This window comes from Carassius auratus, chromosome 7 (genome assembly GCF_003368295.1).
Source record: "Carassius auratus strain Wakin chromosome 7, ASM336829v1, whole genome shotgun sequence".
NCBI lineage: Eukaryota > Metazoa > Chordata > Actinopteri > Cypriniformes > Cyprinidae > Carassius > Carassius auratus.
The window spans coordinates 2,538,442-2,565,147 of record NC_039249.1 but is presented as its reverse complement, the minus strand read 5'-3'; the positions used below and the strand labels follow the sequence as shown (position 1 = coordinate 2,565,147).

Here is a 26,706-nt window from a genome sequence, read left to right as displayed (position 1 = left end):
CTGCTTAATATTTTTGTGTATTTTAGTTAATGTACCCTTGCTGAATAAAAGTATTAATACATTTATTTTTCAATCTTCAAAAAAAAGCACCACAAAATAAAGCGTTTTTGGCATTTTTATTAATTTCACTTTGACATCATTACAGGGAGCACAAGATTTCCTGTTTGCATCTTTTTTTTTTTTTCCTCGAAAGCTCCCACATATTCACTTAATTCAAAACTAACAAACTGAATGTAGATGTTAGTCATCACATCTATTCTTCAAGAGTCAAAATCAAAAAGAATGTGTCCTCTGTCAACCCTCCAAAAAAAAAAAAAAAAAAAACAGCACACATGCTAAAGTACTACAGGAATAAAAAAAAAAAAAAATATTAAACTGAACCTCAGAAGAGAAAGCAAATAAAGACAAGGAACCTAAAGAGAGGTTTGCATCTATTAAATAATTAGTTATATAGTCATAATTTACCCTTAAACGCAAAGAAAACAATGTGGTAATGCAAATTGTCAGAGCTTGACCTGTTCTTGGAAAGCAACACCGCACATGTGACCTCGACTGTAGAACATGCTCGTGAAGCAACACAATGACAAGACACTTCTGTCAGAATCTGATCGTGTGTGTAAACATGCATACAACACAAAGGGTGAGAGAGAGAGAGAAAAAGAATTCATGAACAGCAAATCAAAGTATATTAGAAGACAAACTTTTAAAATGTGATGGAACGTGTTCGTGTTAAAACTAAAATTTTCCAATTTGGACATGCTTCCAACTGCATCAGCTGGAATGTTAAGCGAACAATGCCATAAAACCATCAGGAGCGGACAGACTATGCAGTAACAAAAGCAACAATATGACTAACTTGATATATGGTAGATAATCCATTTATCACATCAAACCGTGTGCATAAATGCATTTGAGTAGTTTTTGCGCGGACTGACGCTGCTTTAAACACAGCGGCCCTACCTGAAGCTATTTTTCCCATGCTACCCTTTCCCTTTCAGAAATAAACTCAACCTTGTAGTTGTATCCTAAAAGCCGACAGTGTTTACAGTGGGGTTTCGACTTTCAAGGAAAAACAGTGTTACCACATGTGATTAGTAAGTGTAATTATCCAGCTTTAATAATAGTTCTTTGCAGCCTTTTTAAAATATTTAAACTTCCTCAGTGCCCAAGGTGGTAAACGATGCCCCAAAATACTGGGGTCTTACTTTTCTAGATGACGTGAATAATAGGCACTGGCCCCGTTTTAACAAAAATCGATGACTTGTGGGGTCAACATCACATCAAGCAGAAAGTTATTGCCTTCCTCTCCTGTATTCTGGTGCTCTGACGATGCTATACATAAAACTCAGTCTTAAGGTTATTCATATTTATTGTTAAGAAGCCAATGTCAGACAGGGGACTTAAAGCAGCCATCCTAATCGAGATATAATAATCAATATTTGAAGAGTAATAACAATAACATTTGCATGTGAACTCAACTCGCACCCCTCTCAGATTTGTGAGAGAGGTGCGAAAGAGACAGATATAAGAGCTGTATATTTGTTTGTTTTTTTAAATATAAAAAGCAACACTAACTACTTCACAGCAAAGAGCCTGTTGTAATCGAACTATATATACATACACAAAATTAAAAACTGCGCCAATAACGGAGGAGAGTGAACTAGACCGAATTATCGCTGCTGTTAGCATCCCGATCCATCCTAACGGATCAAAACGTGCAAGTTTAGAATGGTTCAGTGCATTTCAGACGGATACATACACATTTTTTGCATAACAAAGAGGAAAGAAAGTATGTTTCAAAGTTCTCTCTTTTTTTTTTTTGGTCATTATTTTTCAGTGAAATGTTAATTTATATTTTTTTTTAAAGGACAGACATTTGAGTCAAACACCTGTCTTTATTCATTACTACAGCACCACCCAACCCAACACTCAAAACCAGGTCATAGGTTCAGTCTAGTTCACAAATCCTTCCGTGCACTGGCCTTCAAAATGGGCATCCAGTAGCATTACATCACTTCCTGTGTTGAAGAACACCAGTCCCTGGAGCCCCGGGCTTCTTTTCCTAATGCTCATTAATAAGCTGCTGAGTTAACATTGAATATCAAGAAGCTTTTTAGATTTTACATACTAGCTGGTTCAGTGCAGATGGTTGTTTTAAGGTGTGGGGTTAAACAGGGGAAGAGAGGGGAAAGGGGCGGGGCTTAGTGGAAGGGGATGCGGCTAAAGGATGGTAAACATGGTAACGATGGATCAGAGAGGAGGATCATTCTGCTTTACAGCGCTTCATCGATCCTGGGAGTTTCTCTTGTAGCCTGAAGGAGGAACAAAAATGAGACAAATGCCCATTAGGTGGCAATGTAACTATGTGGCATCAAGGCCTCACTCATTGGCAGCCATTTCCAACAGTCAGATATTTATGGATAAATAGAAGAGCACGGACAGTATACATTTTTACTGTATTACTCTACTCAAAGCATACTCACTTTGCAAATGTAGTGTTGACTTGAGTGCGTACAATGCCAATGTAATGGTCAATCTGGGTCTGTGGAAAGAGCAAAGAGAGCTTGCATCATAAGAAACAATGACTGTAACATCACTGTGCTTTGATATGTGAATATTTATTAGATTAAATCACTGTTTAATAATCAGGTTGTAGGTTGTACTGCAATTTCAGTTTTTCTGTCTACAAATTTAAAACCGCATGAAATTGTAACGAAATTTTCTTATACCATTAAAAATAGATCTCATATTTAATTTTATATATTAAATTGGACTTTTTAAGAACGTGCAGAGAATATTTCTTGAGGCCACTTTTGTAGATATAAATATATATCGGTGGAAAACCTGAATCTTCACAAACTAGGTGTCAAATCAACATATGGTCTGCTACCATTAAAATTCTTTTTTACTTAAAACAAAATAAACTGAAATAAAATACATTTATAAAAACGTAAACTTATTTTATTTCAGCTAGTTGCTGAGAAAACATCTCTTGATGTCCTAAAATAACTAAAAACAAAAAAAACATTTGAATACAAAAATGACAAAATAACGATTCATAGTAAAAAGCTATAATAGAGAGCTGTGGCTTTAATTTTCTCACTGTAAAGATATTAAAAACTGGGTTACTGCAGTTTTGAGGTCAGTGCATAGTGTTCTGCGCCATGGAAATTAAAGAGACAGTTCAGAGTTTTGTGGCACCATTATAGATGCATCATTATAGCCGTATATTACTGCTGCATTTAATTTGTGAAAAGGTCGGAAGAGGAAAAACTGCTTTAGGCACTCATTAATAATCAAAGTTATATAAGAATTTAGGACTTGACAAATGCTTTAAGTAAAGATTATGACAAGTCTTTGGTAAGGGCTTACATAAGATCACTCTGGTGTAATAATCTAACATATTAATTAATATTCGATCTGAGTGGGCCGCCTGCTCTCAAACATAAACTGCATCGTAGCATGTGTCATCCATTATAAGATGCCTTTAAAGAATAGAGTAGAATGTTACAAAAACTTGCCATTTTCTATTTTATTTATTTTCAACATTCTATTCACAGAATTCTGGGAAAAAATGTACCACAGCTTACAAAAAGAACATCAAGCTTTGATAAGAAATGTTTCTTGAACAGCAAATCATGATTTCTGAAGGATCATGTGACACAAAAGACGGAAGTAATGGCTGCTGAAAATGTATTCCAAAAGAAAACAGTTATTTAAAATTAAAATAAAACTACGTAATATTACTGTTTTTACTATATTTACTATTTACAATAAATGAAGCCTTGGCAAGCATATGAGATTAAAAACAAAAAACAATTTAAAAATCGTACAATTGCACACAGTGTATAGTTTGCATCTGAAAGATCTTAATCTAACCTTGTTTTTCTCATAGATGGGCGGTACACTGAAGAGCAGGATGTCGGCTGGAAAAGAAAACACCCAGAATGAGATCATTACAACCAATCTTAAAATCTATGTGGATTCTTTTTCAATTGGTCAGGCTAAAACTGACATCAAGCAATTTTGTTCCCCACAAATCAAAAATACCCCTCAAATTTAAATGCGATGCTAAAAGTGGAACATTTGGCCTACCGAGGATGAGGATAGTGATGCCATTGAAGACCGCTCCGACATATGTCATCAGCCACATAACCACTGCCAGCTGAAATCAGAAGGTAATGTGGGTCAAAAGAACACAAACATTTGAATGAATTCGGAAGTAAATGCAATGCTTTGTCTTCTTATATATATATATATATATATATATATATATATATATATATATATATATATATGTACACATACACACACACACACATATATATATACACATACATTTAATTTTGTATGTACTGGAGAGAACCATGCATGTTTTGAACAAGCAGAAAAATAAATTGTAAAAGAAATACTTTTTTGGGGGAACTATCTCTTTAAATCATGGCTTTTATAATTGCTTTCACTGACCTTGAGGGAATCCACCAGATCCTCGACCAGAAAGAGGCGGCTCATCTTCTTGAGCACATGGTTGACGTGAGTGAGACAGGTGTCCACGTGCTTGCGGAAGGTCTCGGGGGGCACGGTGACATCTTTCTCCATCAGAGCCCTGTCACAGGAACATGGGTCAACCCAATTAGCACTGAATACCCACATACTTCTGAGAACCACTGCACCAACACTTACTAACACAGCAAATAACATTAAAAGTGCCAAAATGACCTATAATGTTAAAGGTGAAGAGTGATGTGCATATTATTTATATACGCACACACACACACAGTACATATAGAAGTACTGTCAAATGATTAGTGGCCTTTATAATTGTTTGTGTACTGTGTATATTTTTAATATCTTAAATAAATATAAATACACACACATACCGTAAATATTTTGAAAATATTACAACTTAAATATTTATATTCATATAATTTATTTTATATATAAGTTTTTCTAGCTAGTTTTTAAAGCTATCTATAAACTGTAAAACATTATTGTGATTTTAACAGTAAAAGACTAAACATGCTACAGTAAAAACCTGTTAATTAGTCATTATATACAATGAATAATTACATTTAAAGTAACTTTAGAAATAAAATACTGTTAAAATTACAGTTTTTGGAAGAGTCATTATATAATTTACAGTGAAAAAACTAATTGACAGTCACAGAATTCCCTGCATGATACCTCTTTTTTGATGTTTTTATTTGTGGAAATACTAGTTTCTTCGTTGTGTACATTAGGGTTACATCTTGCATCTAATATTGTTAAATTAATGTTCATTGCAATATTTCAGTATCATGTGTGTCACCATAATGGTGTTTAGTATATGTTGCATGGACAGTTATTTTTGTGTCTGACCTTGTAGGAATTTCCCTTTCAGATGCAAAATGTATGGGTATCAATTGGTAGATTGCGCTGGTCATTATGGAAATTATCTGGTTGTGCCAGTGTACTTTAATGTCTGCACTGTCAGTAAATCACATGCAGAATTTTCCCCTCCCATCGCACTTTTATGGAATTGTGCAGCTCTTACGCCAATTTTCCCCATTTAGTAAATCTGGCCCTATTTTTTCAGTTTATTTACAGGACACAAAGACAGTCAGGCCAAAAACACAAGGCTCTTACTTGAAGGGATGTCCTTCATTGGACTTCTGCACAGCCTGGATGACAGATTTGTAGATGCGGAAAGAGATGGTGACACAGAGCAGGGCCAGCAGCAGGTAGGAGACCACACTGATCATGCTAAACGCTGCCAGAGAGAGCAGCAACAGCAGCGAAACGCCAAACACCACACCTGACTTCTTAGGGTCCCGCCAGTGCACCAGGTCATTCACTGCACGACAGAGAGAGTATGTGAAAACCGTGTGTGTGGCAGGTTTCGATGAACGTTACATGATATATAGACACAGAGACAAAATGAATGAATTGTTGAACTGGTGCATAACACGTTAAGTCCCGAGTCTGCAGCTGTGAAAGGCAGCAACACATTATTTTAATGGGTTCTCTTTTTGTACCTGAACTGCAAAACTGTTAGGTCTCTCATAAATAATATAGAGCTCATATTTTCCATACGGCTGTGGTTACATAATGCAGTTTTCGAGTGGCTGGTGATGCAGCGTGAAAGGAACCTATTAAAGAAGCCTTACATAAAAGGCATTCTCCACGTGGAGCGATGCCTTGAGGGGGTTCGGCTCTGCGTCTCTTCCTTTTTTCAGGAAATTACGGACATATGGTCTGTGGGGGAACACGGCGGTATTCAAAACCTCTAATTTCAGAAAGAGAATGCACAATTTTGTACCCTACAAGAACAAAAAAATACACCCATATATATTTTCCTGGCAAAGACTCTTCTGTCTTTTCTGTCTTTATTAGAGGAGGATACCCAACTTGGGCATGTGTGGGGACGGGTCCAGTAACACAAGACCATACACGTGCAAGCACTGGATGGTTGAAAACACAACCACGTCTTCCACTGTTACTATGTTTGGTCTGTCAGTTTTAATATATCACCTCAAGGAGACTGTCAATGCATTCATGCATTCGATTCAAGCTATACAAGGTCAGGAACAGCTTTCCCCCTCATGTTTTCAGGGAACTTTTAAACTCTGAAATTATATTTTATAAAATATACTGATTTAATATCTGTTCCACAGGGCATATAAAATTAAATTTTTGCAGGATTTCAATTGTTGAATACAACCAAGGTCAAGGTCACTATGGTGGGAGAGGCCAAAATAAGTAAATAAATATAATTGGGTTGTATAAATATATATATATATATATATATATATATATATGTATGTATGTATGTATGTATGTGTATGTATGTGTATGTATGTATGTATATATATATATATATATATATATTTAAAGACGACTCACCAAGGCTGTAATTATTTACAGTAAAAACAGTAATTTTCTTTTTCTAATTTTCAAGCTTTCATAAGCTATTACTCTAATCTTCAGAGTCACATGATCCTTCAGAAATCGTTCCTAAACATTTCTTCAAAATCAAACATTGATACCAAAAACATGTTGAAAATGTTCTGCTTTGTATTTCAGTGGAAACTGATTTCTTTTGAAATAACTAGAAAGTTCAAAAGAACAGCTTTTATTTGAAATAGAAATATATATTTTTTACATTGTCATTACTGCCATCAATGTAATGCATTAGTATTAATTTCCTTAAAATAAAAATCTTATTCGCACCCAATTTGAACTGGTTCTCATAACAGGAAAAATGCCTTTCAAATTTTTATTGAGCTCCAGTCAGCTGAATGCTATATTTTAAGAGAGAAAGTGGGTAAAAAGAACAACACAGCACATTGGTGTGTGGCAAATGATTCAGAGCCCGAGAGAGCGCCATTGTTTTTGTCCACTCTCACAGCTTGGAGGCTGAAACGCTAAAATGCATGTGAGGGGTTTCCTTCTTGCTCACTGCAGGGGTCTGAGTCCCTCCCAGAATGCTTTGCTAGTGCCCACGGGGAGACAGACTAGGCTGAAAACAGTTATTCGTTATCATTCATTCCCTCCCTCCCTCGCTGGCATTAGTGGACCCAGATACAACCGCATGCCCCAGTGGCTGCTGAGCTGCAGTGGCCTCTTTTAGTTCTCATATTGCTCGGCTCTTAAAGGTACATACACCATCTAATGCATTGGTGCGAAACCATGTAAGAGTCCACGTGTGTGTGAATCATTTAAGAGTCATGCATGAGATCAACCATCCCACCCAAGGACAAGAATCTCAGCTTAAAATAAATTTCTTCGTAACAGTGAGTGCTCATTTGTAAGTTCAGAAACGAACAGCACGAGCCAATTTTCATGCAATGAAACCCTAATGAGGTCATTTATTTAAAGGCTACTGGCGATATTTATACACTATGGTCTGTTTTAGGGTGCTTAAAATGTTTGCACTTGCCTCTCATCCTTTTAAAGTCTAAAGTGAAATTCAACTACTTTATTTTACTAGGCAGCCAATTTAGAAAATTTCTAATGCCTAATACGAATATTTATTTATATAGCTTCATATTCTTATAAATAATGGAGTTCAGCGATTAGCCAAACCTATACTAGAGTTCACACAACCACATGCTATTATCTACAGCTCAACTAAAACTCCCATCAAAACCATGCAAAGCACTTAATCTGCTGTATTTAGATGACTGACAGCTAAAATACCAAGTTGCAATCGTTGTTAAAAAATAAATAAATCTCACCCACAGTAAACAATTCAAGCAGAAGGAACAGTGAGATAAAGAATGCTCTAGATCTATTAAATAACCCACTTACTATGTTCAGCTATATATGGCATTTGGGACAAGAAATGAAGTACTGTCTATATGAACTGGCAACACTTTACAGTTAGGCTGAATTCATTAACATCAGTTACTTTTACTTAGTATTAATTTCTACAGATACAAATATAATTAACATTTCCAATGCATATGAATGAACATAAATGAACAACAAAAGAATATATTTATAACAATATAGTATATTAATAAATAATAATTTACCTGTATTAATAAATGTGGTAAAAAAAAAATACATAATACATATTTAATATTCTCAGCTTGTTTTGGAAACTTAAAGAGAATAAATAATAATAATAATAATAATAATAATAATATAGGCTATTTGTTTAATTGAAATGAACAATTGTGCTGATAATAAATAATCACAGTAATCATTTAACCTTGATAAAACCCTGAATATACCTCTTATTAAGGAAGTGTCTGCTAAGAGCTTAATTGTAGACATCATAACATAGTCATATATGGTAAATGAAGCATTCAAAACATGTACACGCTTTAGATAATGAGTCAGGCTTTGGATCGTTCTCTCTGCATGTGTGAGAAATAACTATGAGTTTTACTGGGCAATCTGTGACAAGAGGCTAATATAATTAAGACTATAATACTTAAAAACATATTTTGAGTGCATAGTATTTATAATTAGTTAACGGCTTAAAATGGAGTTCATCACTTTCTCTTGTGTCACACTAGGTGAGTTCACACATAAAGCAATAGCATATTAACTGCCAAATGGAAGATAATGATACTCCTGTTAAACGACACATTTATCCTTTATCCTGGTTACATAAAAAGATGAAACCAGAGACAAGACATGTACTTTACCATCTGACTTCAAGGGCTTTGCATGCAGCCATCCTGCAGGAATGTTTTATACAGTTAATTATCACTTTTAATATTGTACCATCATGTTTTTAAGGTCATGAGACATGCCTTGGAAAAAAAAATACAACAGTACATTTAAGATAGATTACCTCACAACAAACAAGACATTAATAATCTCCATAAGGCTATTGTAATAACTTGAGAGTGTTTAGTTATTGCCATTTTTCAGAAGCATTCTTATAGGTCAGAGTTGAGTAAATTAAAGTAGAGTTATAAAGTAAAAGAGGTAAGTAAAATCTAGTGTCAGGCCATACTATGCTTGCAAGGTTAGCAGGCTACTTGCCCAGAAGAAAGACATGTTACCTGTAAGATGGGTTAGTATTGCTGTCAAGACATGCTCTGCAAGGTGGTAGGCCTCTGCTACCCAAATGTCGATTGCCTCTACCTCTTTGGAAAGTAAGGCATCAGGCTGATACTTGTTTTGAAGCATATGAGAAGAGGAGGTGACTGAGGCCTCAGGTCTAGGTGTAGGAAGTGGAGCATTATCAGGCTTTAGGATAGTCTTCTTAGTGGGAATACCCTTGTCTTTGTCCTCTTGGCTGCTACCAAGCTCTTTTAAAGCAGAGATTGTGAGGCGCTCCTGCTCCAAGTCCAAGATCATAGCTGGGGATGATTGAGTGGAAGCAGGAGCATCAGATTTTGGATTCTGGTCTATAGCTTCGTGTCCGGGACTGAGGACCTCAGGTTCCTCATCCTGCCGTGACTTAAGACACTCCCTCATGAACTCCATGAAGCTGTCAGTCGCTGCGGTTACTGAACATTCTGTTTCAAACGTCTCTGTATCACTTAGGGTCTCTGGTGAGTCCGGTCTATCTAAAAGATCTTTGGTGGGCACAACATGAGGTTCAGACTTGGTTATCACTGATCCCTCAGTAACCTCATTTGCCACAGGGCCAGAAATATCTTCTCTGATTTTGCAAGACTGCTCATTGTGAAAAGAGGGAAGTGGTGCAGGTGGGTTCTCTTGAACTAGTGGCTGTCGATCAATGGACTGGACTGTCGACTCCTCCTGTTCCTGTATGACTGAAGCCTTGATTTCTACTGATGACTTCTGATCTTCTGAATCAATACTTGGCATTTTGTTTTGAGGGATTATAGTCTCAATATCATCAGGAATATCAGATGAAGGGTCAGACAGGGAAGGGTCAGGCACAGATTCATAGTCTAGCCTGCATTTGTTGGGTGTCTCATTGAAATAATCAGGGATATGCTGAAAAGATTCTGTAACATTTGGTTTTTGATTATCTTGAAGACAGCTTGACTTTGAAAGCTCTGTTTTCTCACCTTTGCTTTCCTTAAAATAAGATGAATTCAGCTGGTCTTTTAAAGCAAGCTCTTCACTGTCATAGTGATCAAGATAAGTCTCTACATCACTGGGCTCATTTGATCGGTAACTGATGTCAGTGGGAAGGTCAGAAAGTATTTCTGCAGTCTTGTCTAGGTCTTTATCAAGGGATAACTCTTTAAGGGGTTCAAAGGTCACTAAATCCTGAGACATAATCTCTTGAGAGTCCTCTGAATTCAGGCCTCCAGAGTCTGGAGAGGACTGGAGAAAAATGCCACTTTCATGATCATCTTCAATCACGTTGTGTTCAGGAGAGTGTTCAGCATCACAGTCATTTTGATTTGTGTGAGAGGAAATGACATGGTCAGGCTTATGCTCATCATGTATAGTTTCTATAAATACTTGTTCTGGAACATCTGAGTCATGTTGCTCTGGTGACCTTTTGCCGTCACCTTGAAATATCTGACACTTTTCATCCTCCTCCTCCTCTTCTGCTTCTACCTCAAGTGGTTCCTCATCATCACTTAAAACTTGTTCCTCGGTTTCAATTACATTGATAATAGGTACCAGAATTGGCTGTTTTTCAGGGATTGGAACCTTATCCTCTACCTTGTGGGTTTTGGTGTCAAAGTCAATGTTTCCCACTGTTGGGATGCTCATGGTTTCCTCAATCACTGTATCATCCGACTCCCCAGAGCTGTCTACCTCTTGAATTTCAACAGGCTCCAAGTTTCCCTTTGAAATATTGGAATGTTGCGAAGAACTAGGCTCCATCTGTTGGGACACAGGGGGTGATGGAGACTCAAAATCTGCAGGAGGAGTAGGGGATGAAGTAAGCTGTTGATTGTCAGGGAATACCTGATAGCCCATATCAGCTTTCTCTTGTTTGTCCCACATATAGGCTGTCGGTAAAAAGTTCAGGTCAAATTCAGAATCTTCTTCAACATTCTTTTGTTTTGATTGCTTGTTGTCATCCTCCTTTGACTGATTGATGTCATCTGGCATTTCAATGGGACTGTCCATAAACTGATCAGGAACTCCTGCAAAAGGTTCTGGAACTTCTGCTGTATCAACATTGTTTGGTTTCATCACTTTGGATGGACTCTCTTGCACCATAGGAGAATCTGGATCTTCAGTGTTGAAATCTGGTGCTGGAGGTAAGTGAGCTCTCATCCAGTCAGCAGTGTCCTCAAAGTCACTTCCACGCCTTTCCTCTCCAAGCACTTCAAATGGTGATTCTGGAGATTCCTGCTCGTTTGAGATGGTCCTTTTCTGAAAGGGTGATTCTGGAGATTCCTGCTCATTTGACATGGTCCTTTTCTCATAGGGCAATTCTGGAGATTCCTGCTCCTTTGACATGATCCTTTTCTGAAAGGGTGATTCTGGAGATTCCTGCTCGTTTGACATGGTCCTTTTCTGAAAGGGCGATTCTGTAGATTCCTGCTCGTTTGACATGGTCCTTTTCTGAAAGGGTGATTCTGTAGATTCCTGCTCGTTTGACATGGTCCTTTTCTGAAAGGGTGCTTCTGGAGATTCCTGCTCATTTGATGTTGTCCTTTTCTGAAAGGACAAGGGGGAGGAATTTCCAAGTGATTCCGTAGGGGCCTTCTCATATTGACGCTCTTTAAAATGTGGAAGCCCCCCATCACTTTTATCAAAATCATTCTGCTTTGCAGCTAAAGCTTCTAGTGCTTTGATTCTCTCAGACACTGGGGATGTCTTTATAGGGGAGTCCTGCTTTTGCGAGCCAAAAGATGAATCAAAAAGCTCCCGTTTCTCTTTGAAGGTACGATCTATGTTGTCAGCAGGTGATCCTGAGGAGTCGTTTCCATAAGCAACTGGTGAAGAGGAACTTGACTGAGAAGAAAAGCGAAGAGATGTGGCCAAATTCTCTGAAGGTTTATCAGAGCCCAGTACCACTCTTTTGTCTGCATCCATTATGCAGGAGGAAAGAGGAGGAAAAGGAGGGTTGGAAATAAAGATCAAGGCATACTTTACCTTAATTCCGATTTGCTAAAGCAAGGGAACATGCTAAAGCGCAGGTTTTTATAGGATTGCCTTAAACTAATCAGGAATTTCAATTTCAAAGCCAAAGATCCCAACTACTTTAGCAATCAGCAGTTACATTGTAACTTTATGGAGCATTCCCCAAGATGCTGAATTTGCTTGCATCCGTTTAACTGAAGCTAAAGCGATCATGCACACACACTGCATGGTCTCACATATTAATGGATGGAGTTTGATGTCTGCATGCCAGCTTGACAATGCGCTGATACCATTGAGGAATCTCAATGACACACAAAAGGATTCTTAATGGTTTTAATGTATTATTCCTGTAAGGGCAGATTTACACAACTGTAAAACAGACAAACAAAATGAAGTATAATACACTAAAAAAAATGATATATTTTTATATAGTTATTGTGGATTCCACTAAAGGGCTGTCTAAGCTATGCCCTAACTATCAAACCATCTAAAAAAAGAGAGAGGACACAGTAATCAAATTATGGTGTAGATGACACAATGAGTCCAGAATTATAAGAGCACAGGAAATTCAGCAAAGTAAATGCTGGACACATGCTAAAAAGGAAATTCTGACCACTTTACTATGCAACACAATGACTTTGTCTGAAAGATGAACAATTCTGCCATCACAGGCACTATGTGGAGGTAGGTAGGTAACAAGGCACATCTAAATACAATGTTTCCATTACATATGTTAAACAATAATTTTAAGTTTAATATTTTCTCCTGACTCTCCTGTAGGGTGATAAAACCAGTTGTGGAGGGACTACAGGTACCTCTGTAACATAACACACTATGACTACCACATTCTAACAACCTTATTATTTTGTCCATTTACAAACATGACACTTCCTGGTTTTACTTGAAGATACTATCTTTGAATTTGCATGCTGTAGGCTACATTTCTGCAACTGACAGAAACTAGTATTTTCCCAATTCTGTAAATATAGGGTCTACGTAGTAAGAGTAAAGCCTTCTAGAAATAGATTCAATTTATAAGTATACAAAATGGACAATATATAACTTATTGTACTTTACATGTCAGTTTACATGTTATTGCTCACCACTGTTTCAACTTGAAGACTTTAAACAAAATCAAAATCTAAATAAGATTGTGGTATGGTTAAGTACCCATTGTGCAAACTGAGGAACGCTATTATGATGATTCGTTTAAATAGTATATCTTTATGAAAAAAAAAATCTTTATGAAAAAATATGCAAAATATTTCACATAATCAAAGTATTTAAACCAGTTTTAAATAGCAAATAGTATCAACTGAAATGTATTTATTCAAGATAATGGCATTCCTAACACTGAAGGGATACCTATGCTATCTGAAGACTCTGCTTCCTATATATAAATTCTACAGTGATAAAAATACTAAAAAGTAAATAGACACGATACAAAAGAACAAACAAACACAAACAAAAAGACTGAAATTTGAGGATTTCCTCTTACTCTGTGGTAAAAGACAACATGCAAAATGCATGGAAAAAGCAGGTGAAGAGTCAGCCGCAGCAGTCATGGGGATGTAACCCCAAGCAGCGTCCTGTTGCTAGATCCCTCCCCAGTGGCGCTCTACCTTCAGGACCAGTGCAGTGTTGGGGGTGTAGCTCCAAACACCACTTGTTATGGGGGAGGGGGGACATCAAGGACACGAATCCTCAGGGACACAACCTGATCCATTTTTAGGATTCAGCTCTCGCACAAAGTGAACTTGAACTTCTCTGCTATCTTAAAATAAGGTGGCAATCTTGGGATTAAGCTGGACCCACAGTAACGCTGACCTAAATCATGTTTGCAGTGGGTACAGACTCAAGCCTGTTGAATTTCTAGCATTTGTGGGGACTTAGCTTTCCCATTTTTAATCTGTGAACCATGTCAGATGTGGGGTGCTTATGAAACGAAAAAGGATACTAATGGTTGATAGGAGGTTTTAACCACAAATTATTGTCAAGAATGGCTACATTCAACATTTTTAGCCCGGGAACCCATATAAGTTTTATATGTGTATAAATATATATGTTTTATAAGTAGAGACAGTGTTAAATCAATTAAGTCATTAGAAGACAAGTCACAGAAATTTGGACCTCAGTTGAAGAGCATTCATGAATTGAATTAAAGTTTGATGATTTAAAAAAAACTGGTGAAAACAGGAGGGACATGGCATTTTATTATGGATTCCAACGTGCATGATTGCAAGGGGCTCACCATTAGAAACAGCAAGGGTCTTGTTACAAAACTGGTCAGGGAGGGTGGTTGGACTGTACAGTACACGGTCAAGTGACATGCAGGTGTGAGACCAACTATGAATTTAATTATTAATGTTTAGGTAAGAGCTTAGCTATCAAGACCATAACGATTGAAGAAGAGGACATTCTAAAGATATTCCACAGAAACTGGTTGGATTCTAGCTTAAGGATCTAACTCCTTAGTAAAACAGTTGGTAGCTTCTTTCTGTGTCCTCTGCTTCATTTCCTACTACTAAAAGGAAGTACTCTAAAAGAAGCCCTTACTGCGAACATCTAGTCTGGTATAGAGAAGGAGAGGGTCACTGGCGAGAGGGATGGAGGGCGTCATAGCAGCAGCCCAGCGGGATATAGCATACTTAATAGAACAGAGATGACAGAGGAGCATGGAGAGAAAGATAAAAGGTAGAGAAGCAGGCGAGCATCATAAGAGAACTATACACTTGCCTTGAGGAGACTGAATGAGAGATACAGGCGAAGAAAAAAAGGAATCTGAAAAAATAAAATAGGACAGAAGAATGAGAAGAAAAGTCTCAGTATCTTTCTTATACTCTACATTTGAAAGGGGAAAATGTTAGTGAAATGTTCAGCGAAGCACCATCTACTATACATCTCAAGAATCTAAAAAAGTAAATGAAAAAAAAAAAAAAGAGCTGACAGCAAATAACTAAGCGCTTTACTTGTCAAGGAGAGAGAGAGAAAGTCACCATTTACTGAGCCTCGTATCGTTCTAAACCGGAGCGATTTTCTTCTGTGGACTACAAGATGTTTTAAGTCCAAACAAACTTTTATCTTGTAGACTTTTAAATGTAAAGAAAAAAAAAGACCTTCTATTGTGCGATACAGTTTTGGAATAACATAAGAGTGAGTGAATAATTACAGAATTGTACTTCTTGGTAACCTTTCCCTTTAATCTACTATTCAAGTAAGTTAACTTCATATCTGTGAGATAATCAACCATTACCATAATTCCATAATCATTTTTGTAAAGCTATTCCAAAAAAACATTCCTCAGTCTTTTGTGTATGCAGCTTATACTAACTTGAAAGACTTTTACAGAATACTGTACTCAAATTAATTTGTATGGAAGTTTTTCCTAAAAAAATGCTAAATTAAATGGTTCAAATGCTAAAAAATTATAAAATAAAAAAATACATAAATAAAAAAATAAAAATAAATAAATAAAATGATAAAAATGGCCACAGATAGTATTTAATTGACAAGGCTCATAGGACAACTTTATTATACAAGCATTTAAGAGTTTTAATTATGACTGGGACTTAATTAATTGTTAAAGAAAAACAAATATCAAATAATTTCATTTTATTTTTGTTCTAGCTGATTACTACCAATGAAGAAATGAACTTGCAATTGATTAATCGTTTTAACATACATTTTGTGAATTTGATTTAATATTTGAAAGTTTGAACATTTGATACACAATTTTAAATTTGTGAGAATAATAATAAATAAAAAAACATGAGTGATCATTCACAGTACCAGAAATAAAAAAAAACATTGCTTATACATTAAACATGATCCTATTTTCATGTGTATTATACACATAACATATACTACCTATTAAAGCACATTGTTCCTATACAAACGGAAATAATCACATACACAACATTCCTTGAAGATTCAGCTGCATAGTGTACAATACTTAATCAAAATAGTCAAATGATGGAACTTTCTCATGGTATTTTTAATGATCCCTCCCATACTTTCTGACATCTAACCCTACAAAGCACCCACATGTTGCACCACTGTGTTATGTAACCTGTTAAGGGAAGCCATTATCAGCCACACTTCAAAATCCATGTGATTTGGAAGCAAACAATATTTGCATTCATCCAGAAGCCACTTACAACAGCTAGGTCAATCATTAGGCTAAAGAGGCAACACTAGGTCACCAGAATTGGATTCATCTACACTGGAATCTCAACAAGAACAGGGAGTGCCAAGAGTGAGAGTGGTGAGAAAGTTTAAGAGAACAGGTTGATCGAGTAATGCAACAGTTTTGAACAGGGCAAGCTCTACTGGTCACAAATAAGGAGTCTACCCCTGCTTTACGGCATTCCTTCTCCAAACCACACCCAAACACTTTAAATAAGCAGCACACCTTGCACCATTGATGTGGACACCAAAATCCTGACAAAACCACACACCCTCAGTCATCTTGATTGATGTTTTTTCCACACTTATGAGTCGACCATATAGAATCTGCTTCCCTTTTTGTGACAGCAGCAACCACGTCTGCATTTATAGCATCATAATCTGATATCCTATTATGGTCGGTTGGTCATGTTTAGCCAGAAAACATTTAATAAGGAAATAAGGTGTAGTGATCCAACACCCAAGGATCTGATAGACAGATTACATCCATTGCAAAGGACAAAAGGTTAACACCAAGATGGCTTGTGTTACTGGGCAATGCTTATAGTGGGACTGGATTGACCTCTGACTCTAGAAGAGCCTGTGTGGCATCTCTGTCATGCCAGCAATATCAGCTCTATTCCCGAGGGGACTTAATGATGACACCTAAATCTTTAAGAGTGCCGCCTCAGCAAGCTGTATTGACCCTAGGGAGCATGGCCAATCGTTTCCTGACAAAGCAAAAGACAGTATTGATATAGCGAAGATGAATTTGATTTGAATGTCTCATGTCGTTCCAAACCCGTGAGACCTCCGTTTATCTTTGGAACACAGTTTAAGATATTTTAGATTTAGTCCGAGAGCTCTCAGTCCCTCCATTGAAGCTGTGTGTACGGTATACTGTCCATGTCCAGAAAGGTAAGAAAAACATCTTCAAAGTAGTCCATGTGACATCAGAGGACCATTTAGAATTTGTTGAAGCATCGAAAATATATTTTGGTCCAAAAATCATACGTCAACAGCAGTCGTGTTCACAACAGACCCGGAAGAGAAGACAATACTGAATAAAGTCGTTATTTTTGGACCAAAATATATTTTCGATGGTTCAACAAATTCTAACTGACCAAATGATGTCACATGGACTACTTTGATGATGTTTTTATTACCTTTCTGGATATGGACAGTATACCGTACATACATTTCCAATGGAGGGTCAGAAAGCTCTCAGACTAAATCTAAAATATTTTAAACTGTGTCCCGAAGATGAATGGAGGTCATACCGGTTTGGAACGACATGAGGGTGAGTCATTAATGACATCATTTTAATATTTGGATGAACTAACCCTTTAATTAAAATAATTTATAATTAAGTAAGTTGCATTCATGTAAATACACCTGAAAGACTACTTGATCTCATTCAAAATGAACCAGGAAGGAAAAAAAGTGATGCACTTTGCAAAAGACGCTAACATAACTCAGTTCACAGCTACAATTTTACTGACGGATCTTAACCTGAATTTAACCCAAAATATTGGATTAAAACAACATTTGGCTAGGTATGGCATCATTTAATACCTTATATTTACAAACAGGCTTTTACTATGTGTAGTGTGACATGGCACCCAGACAGGAATCTCAGATTGAGTCTTGCAGGGCCATTGCAACTAAATTTAACCATCCAGTTCAATACGTCACCTTCACATATGGCGTCTGTGATAGTAAGCCTGTAGGCCAGTCATCATGTCTATTCTTCCAGCAATATTCTGATACCTAACTGAAATCAATTTGCCCAAGCTCAAGAGTAAAAAAAAAGCAACTGAAGGCATTAAACGATTTGAAAGAGAGCTGAAAATTCAGAGCAGGGTGACGTCACGAGTCTTAACTTCATGTTCTAATTCTATTAGATTCCCAGACGACTTAATGAAGCCAAACCAAGGAGGCCAGAAGTGCTCCATATATTGCTGACGACCCAAAAAGCACTGAACCAACATCCCTAGTCAACAAAAACCATGCTGCATTGTTTTCACCACGGAAAAATATACAGGAACCGAACAAAGGGCAGCTCATCATTTCAACACAACACTGAGTGTTGAGTAAATATGGAACAACTTAACTGCATTTATTAGGGCAAGGGGTTTGTTTTCCATTTTCCTACATATATACATAATGCGTGTGTGTATACATATACATACATAAGCGAGACCAATTTATTGACAAATCAATCCTTGCTTGGACTTGGCAGAGGAGAAGGTAATTCTGACTCATTCCCGCGAATCGATTCTTTAATACTGTCTATTTTAACAAACCTAGAATTTTTTTTTCGCCATGACATAATTACGTCACCCTGACTGGGCATATTTACACATCCCAATATAGTAATATGCAATCTTTTTTTTTATTATTAATATTAATATATCAGTTTATTTTAATTTATTATGTGCCAATTCAATATGCTACAACCATAATTTAGTTCATAAAAAAATATTTTAGAACTTTTATGATACCCTAATAATACAATTAATTAAAATCAAATATAAATGTTTCGTAAAGGTTCTTGGTTCAAAAACTGAAAACAGCTACATTGATTATTCTAGCTTGTCACGTCGCTAGCACTGTAGATGTGTATGTAGGTTCTTCCTTCGTTTACACTGTCTTCCTGTTTCGGATGCATCTGCAGTGCAGAGCATCAGCTGAGCCGCAACATGTGCCCATTTCAGTATGGGTTCAAAGGGGTATTATGTGTCCCCATATTTCTCCGTGGCCTTCTCCTAAAAATAAACGTCAGGTCAAAGCTGTGCACACATTCATTCTGAGTCCAACATCCGTCATAACATTTCTGCCTGCAAAGTGTAATGCCAAAACCCCTCCTACTATGCCCAAAAGGAGGCGATATGGAAAGTGTACGTGAAAAATAAAAAGTGCAAGACTATTAACATTACATAACGCCAGAGAGACACAGTACTAGCTTACAGGCATTTTAAACTTGTACATTCATTCAAATCGATCTGATTTACACGATTTGAACTGGTACGTTATTGTTCTTAAATTCGCCATTCAGTGCGACTTCGATTTGGAACGTCGGTAAATTCCATCTTAACTTCTAAACAAATAGAACACAGTTCAACGGAACTGTTCTATGACGTTCACGTTCTCTTACCGGAAAACTTGGAGTCTTTGGACGATGCAGAATGCGCATCGTTGAGGCCTTGTGACGACGAAATCTGAGAAGATTGGGTCATTGGATCTGCCATGTTTGTCGTGTTGTTCTACAGGTTCTGTAGTTTAGAATAGTCGTTTGAAGTTTGGCTGCTGATGGAGACTCTGAACGCTCCCGGTTCACCGAGTATTTCCGAGTACAGCAGCGGCGTCACCGAGCATGTACAAGCACATTAGGGTGAACCTGCCTGAATGTTGCAGTGGATGGGGGCGGCGGAAGACAAATAGGGCGGGTATGAGTGTGTGAGAGAGAGAGAGAGAGAGAGAGAGAGAGAGAGAGAGAGAGAGAGAGAGAGAGAGAATTAGAATTCGATATTTTGCAACAAACAATCATTTTACTTCACGTGTCCCATAAATTTTAGAGCTAGACCTCTGACTTTTCTTATACAGAGACAGCATCACGTGTTGCAAACAAATGCTTTCTGTATTACAGTTACGATCTACACACTATTACATGTAACTTAAGTGTTTGTTACATATGTCCAGTATTTTAAATAATCTCACGATAATATCACCATTTATTGTCACAGATTTTACATTCTACTATTTCCACACAGTTGTTGTTAGCCCTGAAAGCTACTGACAGTTTGGATTAGATTGATGTCTAATCTATCATCGCCTACTTAGAAAACATACACAAAACGCTATGTAACTCTTTGGGGCGTGATTATGTAATGTTTTCGCATTTGTGCTCTGGAGTTTTTTCTGCTGTAATAATAAACAGTGGGTCAGCGTTTAATTTCTTGTTCAACAGCGAGCTCTTTTGGTAAACAACAGACGTGTCTTAATTTGCTTGTTGTGTTATGATGTTAAAGAAAGGGCTACATTTTTACCACATTTCCCTCAGCACAGAGAAAACGAAGAATAAAAAAAATCGTTAATAAAAACAGATTTAACAGCTATCGTGTTACTTGTTATGTAATCTGTCTGTTGATGTTTTTCACTCCAGTCCAATTGGTGGCGATAACGCACCAACGTCTCGTCAATAAACCGCAAAGATACACTAGGAGACTACATTTCCCAAAAATCTTCCAGACAACAGGAAGCACTTTTTGTGTCGCTGATCTGTTCACAATAATACTAAGCATAATCCAGGCGAGGTAACGTTTTGACGTGCGAACAGATTGCATACATCTCAGATGTTTTTTGTAGAAGCGTCTGTCTGTCCACTGCGCGGCAAAAGCACGGGGCAAAACAAAATCATGTGGATGTAATTTCAACAAAGGTATGTGGTGAGAATGAACTCGAGCTGCGCTTTATTGCCTAGGAAGTAAGGAGAAAACAATAAGTTCACTGCAAAACGCTCTTTCAGCTGGAAATCAGCACAGACGGATAATAGCCTAAGCTAACTAGCTGCAGGATCATCACACAGATGTCCGCACAGACACACATGGGTGGCAGTAACCTTGTTATCCATGCTCGAATTTCACGCACTGGCTACATTTTGGTAATTTCTACAGTAGGTTCATTATTTTTTGTTATACATCAAGACAGCTGGGTTGAATTTCTGCCTACATGTATGAATAAAGCAAACGCATAGTATAGTAAGTTATCATATTAAACCATCATCATATATTGATGTCACATTCAGCCAGCCCTAAAGCTGTATTTTGCATTGCAACCATTACATGTCAAATTTAACGTTACATTTCATATTTGGGACATCAGGTATGGTCTTGCACGTGTCTTTGGGAATTCCCCTAAATTCTAATCCACTACTTGGCATAATTAAAAATAAATAATTAAATAAAACATATAGTTGTTATGCAGAACCATTAAAGTAATGTAGTATAATATCAAAACTAGTCTGGTTAGCAAAGATTAACCTGAACTCCTGCTCGCACTATCAGAAACTCATATTAGATAAGAAATACGTTCTTTGTATCTACAGAACACAATGAGGGAGTAAACTGGGCTAAAATATATGTTGATTAAAGCTGTTACTTGGCTGTCACTTTCGATACTTTTTAAAATCAATTTTAGGGCTACAAAATGATGATGCATGATTAATCACATTGAAAAAAAAAGTATGTTTACGTGTGTGAACTGTGTATATTTATTATGTGCATATATAAAAATACCTATATATACCTATATATTTTAATGCAATTCATTTAGCAGCTCCTTATTTATTTATTGCAATTACACCATATTACATCATATTTTAGTTAATAATTAATTTCTGTTTCTTTTTAGATATAATCAGACTGGGATTGAGCTCAACCACTAACCATGAGGATTCGGTCGGCTCAGAAGAATCATTTTCCTCTTCGGGGCATCGATGGAGTGGTGCAGCTTTTCGAGTCTGAGCTTAGCAACCCAGAACCGGACCTGACTCTGCTGTCCCTTGTGCTGGGTTTTGTAGAGCACTTCCTGACTGTCAACAGAGTTGTTCCTGTCAATGTGCCTGGCGTTCGGTTCGAACCTCTTAAACCTGACTGCCTTGACTCTTGCTTCCCTACAGTAGAGCTGAATCTCATATCTGCCCTCTACGAACGCTTCACCGCCCAGATTCTTGGTGCTGTGGACCTCTCACTATACCGCAAACCCGCTGGCGGTTCCAGCCGTGAGCTGGTGAAAAAGGTCTCAGATGTGATCTGGAACAGTCTAAGCCGGTCGTATTTCAAAGACAGGGCACATATTCAGTCCCTCTTCAGTCTTATCACAGGTAGAACTAAACAAAAGTCTTACAGGGTCTGTTATGTTGTATATTTAATGGTTGGAATTTGGTCATGCAGACTCCAATTGCATTTTTGTTTTGTCTCTATTTCTATAAGGCACAAAGCTGGACAGCTCAGGAGTAGCTTTTGCAGTGGTAGCTGCGTGTCAGGTGTTGGGCCTGAAGGATGTTCATCTGGCTCTCTCGGAGGACCACGCCTGGGTGATCTTTGGCAAGGGCGGGGAGGAGACTGCAGAGGTCACATGGCATGGGAAGGGCAACGAAGACAGAAGAGGTCAGACTGTCAGTGCTGGAATCACTGAAAGGGTATGTAATGTTCTATTATTCATGTTTACCATGATATTATAAAACAGTGGGATCTATATACAATCAATAAACTCTATGAAATGAGTACCAGTTTTGGGAAAATAATTTTATATACATTTTCTAACTGATGGGACCAGATGTTGAATTGGTCATTCCAGGATGACACACAAGTTTTTAATACTAGGGGAAGATCCTCAAACATGTTCTATCTTCCGAATCCCTTCATCCATTAAGAATGTTTTATTAGATTGTGCTGGTTTTAACTCATTGAGATTTTTTTTTCAGTTAACTCTTTAGTAGAGATTTTTTGCAGAGTTTGTTTTTACATACAGTTTGAGTTTTAAGCAATAATAAATGATAAAAACATGATATAATTTAGCCATAATTTTTCTTGCCATGAAATAGCCACAGAAGCTGGAATGGCGTTGAACAAACAAACAAACCATGATAGTATAAACTACTGTATATTCATAAACACCATGCATAAACTACCATACAATAGTTTGGGTTGAGAATGATTTTTAGAAAATATAATACTATTTTTCAGCAAGGGTGCATTCAAATGTTAAAAAGTGACTGTAGAGTGGCATTTATTTATATTTGAATGTAGATTTTTTATATATTTATAAAAAAAACAACGCAGTTATGAACTTTCTATTCACCCAAAAATCCTAAAAATGTACACACAGAAGTCACAAAAGTCACAGAGTCCAGAAAAGTATTAAGTAGCACAACTGTTTTCAACACTAATTGATTAATTGTAATTATAAGAAATGTTACTTGAGCACCACATTAAAATGATTTGAAATGATCATGCAACACTGAAAATTCAGCTTCTCCATCCCAGAATAAATTAACATTTTAAATGTATTAAAATGTAAAACAGTTAATTTAAATTGTAATCATATTTCACACATTACTGTTTTACTGCATTTTGCTCAAATAAATGCAGCCTTGGGGAGTATAAGTAAAACAATAAATCTTCTGACACCAAATTGTAGCTTGATGTTAAAAAGCACAAAGCAAATGTTACTCGTTTATTTTATTTTATTTCTCTCTTCTTAGAGCTGGTTATATCTTAAAGGCTCCTACATGAAGTGCAACAGGAATATGGAGGTTGCATTCATGGTTTGCGCCATCAATCCATCTCTAGATCTGCACACAGACAGTACAGAGCTAATCCTGCTCCAGCAAGTAGGTCTTCAAATTTGATTTGTTTCAAACTTTTACCTCATCAACCTCTGTTTCCTGCATTATATGTTTCATCTCGGTGTTATTACTGTTAACTGTCATTATTCTGGCATATATATTATGTTCACAAGCATATGAATGTGTCTTTTGTCATTCAGATAATTTTTTAATGCATTTTCTTTTTTTCCTGCAGAGGCTGTTATGGCTGCTATATGATCGAGGGGATCTGGAGAGGTGCGACACATTTCTAATAAATCAGGCAAATTCAGAGCCGGGATGTGACTTGTTTGATATGATTATTGTATAACTCTTTATGAATGTTTGTTCTCTTGTATTGGGTGTGTTGAAGGTATCCTATGGCAATGGGCACTTTGGCTGACCTTGAAGATCAGGAACCAATGACTGGCAAGGAAAGCCCTCTCTCCATTCACTTAAAGGTATTTGATTTAAGCTATAAAAGATATATTTACACGGTTATCACTATTAAAAACCACTAATCTATATAAATATATATATATTTTTTTCTTTCTTTAATTTCAGGCTGTTGACTCTGCAAAAAAATATTACAACAACGAGCACATATACCCTTTCATGTATCTAGCAGGGTATCATTATAGGCACAGAAATGTCCGAGAGGCTTTGGGTGCCTGGGCAGAGGCTGCTTTAGTAACGCAAGAGTAAGTCAGTTCTGTGCTACTTCTAACTGGTTTTGTGCTCCAGGGTCACAAATACATTTTCTCCTTTTTAAATTTACTTCAACAGCAGGGGGCAGTGTTTATGTCTTTTGCATTAATCTTATTGCCAAGATTTATTTAAAAACTCCTTAAATCTAATTAAAGAGAGAGATTTATGTTAAAAGGCTGAATCAATCTCTAAACTTAAAATGTATCTACTGCTGCACATCATGATTAGATGGCAATACGATAACTTCTCAAGCCTCTTGAAGGTTCATATACAGAATGGAAAGTGTGGCCTTTGCCAGCATTCAGTTTGTTTTGCCTCACGCTGTTTGTCTTAAGAAAGCTTATTCCTATCTTAGCCTTGGCATTGGTCCCTGTCTGGAGAGACAGCCTGTACTTTCCTCCGTCTAAACACAGTACAGAGGACAGAATGCTAAAAATACGATATTCTAATGTCCTGAAGGATGTCAGCACAAAGCACGCCTAGAACCACTGCTCACTCCCATCCACTTCCTTTTCCTGCTCTTCCGGTTTCCTCTTCCTTCATGACAACATAGCGATCTCCTACCCCCTGTCCTTCTGACGTGTTTTCATTTTGTTTGTGCTGCTTTGAACTATGACAGATTTGCTGTATTATATATACGATGTAATCATCAGTAAGCATTAATATAATATATATTGTGTATGTATATATACATAATTGTTATGTTTTAATGGAATTTAATATTGCTTCAGTCAAGTCAAAAAAACAAATTTAATATTTATTTCTATACCTTTTTCTTGGTCTGTAGTTACAACTACTGCAGGGAGGATGAGGAGATATATAAGGAGTTTTTTGACATCGCTAATGATGTCATTCCCACCCTCCTTAAAGAAACAGCTGCTGCTGAAAGTGGTGAAGAAGGGGCTGATGAAACGGAAAAGGAGGTCTTGTTTAATTATAGAGAAAAATAAACATTCACAAATATATGTATTTTATTATTTAGAACTAAGTTGTGAACAAAAATGTATCTTGTGGTTTTACCTCAAAGGAGCAGCCCAGACAGGTAGCTGCTTTATCTGCCCTTCAGGACCCAGAGTGCTTTGCTCATTTGCTTCGGTTCTATGATGGTATTTGTAAATGGGAAGAAGGAAGTCCAACGCCAGTGCTTCATGTAGGCTGGGCCACCTATTTGGTTCAGTCCCTTAGTCGCTTTGATGCACAGGTAAAACCTCTTAAGTTTTCCTAATTTTAAGTTTCATTCAAATAACATTTATCACCCCACTTTACATACTTGCTCTTTTGCAGATCAGACAAAAAGTGTCAATCATCACCAAAGATGCAGAACCAGTGGATGACGATGACCAGTCCAGTGAAGACCAGCGTGAGGGGCGTAGACGGGTCCCGAGGCGAGAATCCAAGGTAGATGAACAAGCAGGACCATCATCTCCAAGTGCACCATTGCCTCCTCAAAATCCAGTGCCTAAAAAGGTGGGAGGCGAAGGAGGACGCAGACGTTCTTCTGCTAGCACTCGAGGTAAAGAGGCCGATGGCAAAAATGAGCCTTCATCCCCAAGTCCCACACCTTCTCCTACCCAACCAGCCATAGTGCAGGGCGGGCCGGTGGTGGTTTTCCAAAGTGAGAAGATGAAGGGTATGAAGGAGCTCCTCTCTGCAGCCAAGATCAACTCTAGTGCCATTAAACTGCAGCTCACAGCCCAGTCCCAAGTGCAGATGAAGAGACAGAAACCCACACCCTCTGGAGATTACACCTTGTCCTTCATGAAACGCCCACGCAAAACTCTTTAAAATCACCCGTTTATAAATACATTTTTCAAATTTTTAGATTTTCACCTGGAGTGAAGTTAATTCGTTTCATCTGCAATTTGAGTGTTATCAAATGGTTTGATAAGCTAATGTGGAGTTAAAATATAACCCATTGCGAGTCGAATAAAACTTTCATACACCAGCAAATTTGCTTTTATTTTATAGCATCAAGTAATTTTATTGATTTGCCTTAA

General features: G+C 37.2%; 2 protein-coding genes across 6 annotated transcripts; one reads left to right on the top strand and one right to left on the bottom strand.

Moving 5' to 3' along the window:
* Positions 1–97: 97 nt before the first annotated feature.
* rtn3 (reticulon 3) lies at positions 98–20,089 on the bottom strand. Of its 3 annotated transcripts, XM_026266577.1 has the most exons (9): positions 19,790–20,089; positions 15,205–15,249; positions 9,501–12,410; positions 5,626–5,833; positions 4,468–4,606; positions 4,096–4,165; positions 3,880–3,926; positions 2,484–2,542; positions 98–2,312 (listed from the first exon to the last, which is right to left on the bottom strand). In XM_026266577.1, the coding sequence occupies exons 1-9, from the start codon at positions 19,881–19,883 to the stop codon at positions 2,264–2,266; spliced, it is 3,621 nt and encodes a 1,206-aa protein (XP_026122362.1). In that variant the 5' UTR covers positions 19,884–20,089; the 3' UTR covers positions 98–2,263. The 3 variants fall into 3 exon arrangements, with proteins under 3 accessions (XP_026122362.1, XP_026122363.1, XP_026122364.1); XM_026266578.1 differs by lacking the exon at positions 9,501–12,410 and having other exon boundaries at positions 19,790–20,071; XM_026266579.1 differs by lacking the exons at positions 9,501–12,410; positions 15,205–15,249 and having other exon boundaries at positions 19,790–20,069.
* A 791-nt stretch (positions 20,090–20,880) lies between these two features.
* LOC113105501 (menin-like) lies at positions 20,881–26,665 on the top strand. Of its 3 annotated transcripts, none has more exons than XM_026266576.1 (10): positions 20,881–21,073; positions 22,045–22,516; positions 22,626–22,834; positions 23,900–24,028; positions 24,219–24,259; positions 24,375–24,462; positions 24,566–24,702; positions 25,497–25,632; positions 25,743–25,910; positions 25,994–26,665. In XM_026266576.1, the coding sequence occupies exons 2-10, from the start codon at positions 22,081–22,083 to the stop codon at positions 26,492–26,494; spliced, it is 1,845 nt and encodes a 614-aa protein (XP_026122361.1). In that variant the 5' UTR covers positions 20,881–21,073; positions 22,045–22,080; the 3' UTR covers positions 26,495–26,665. The 3 variants fall into 3 exon arrangements, with proteins under 3 accessions (XP_026122361.1, XP_026122359.1, XP_026122360.1); XM_026266574.1 differs by having other exon boundaries at positions 20,882–21,073; positions 25,737–25,910; XM_026266575.1 differs by lacking the exon at positions 20,881–21,073 and adding an exon at positions 21,148–21,307 and having other exon boundaries at positions 25,737–25,910.
* Positions 26,666–26,706: the final 41 nt, after the last annotated feature.

Excerpts from the sequence above, each read along its gene's own strand:
- rtn3 (XM_026266577.1), bottom strand. The coding sequence starts at position 19,883 with ATGGCAGATCCAATGACCCAATCTTCTCAGATTTCGTCGTCACAAGGC. Across the intron at positions 5,834-9,500 it reads AATACTAACCCATCTTACAG|TGAATGACCTGGTGCACTGG; the intron begins GTAACATGTCTT and ends TCTGTCGTGCAG. Across the intron at positions 2,313-2,483 it reads GTCAACACTACATTTGCAAA|GCTACAAGAGAAACTCCCAG; the intron begins GTGAGTATGCTT and ends TTCCTCCTTCAG.
- LOC113105501 (XM_026266574.1), top strand. The coding sequence starts at position 22,081 with ATGAGGATTCGGTCGGCTCAGAAGAATCATTTTCCTCTTCGGGGCATC. Across the intron at positions 24,463-24,565 it reads CTCTCTCCATTCACTTAAAG|GCTGTTGACTCTGCAAAAAA; the intron begins GTATTTGATTTA and ends CTTTAATTTCAG. Across the intron at positions 25,911-25,993 it reads TTAGTCGCTTTGATGCACAG|ATCAGACAAAAAGTGTCAAT; the intron begins GTAAAACCTCTT and ends GCTCTTTTGCAG.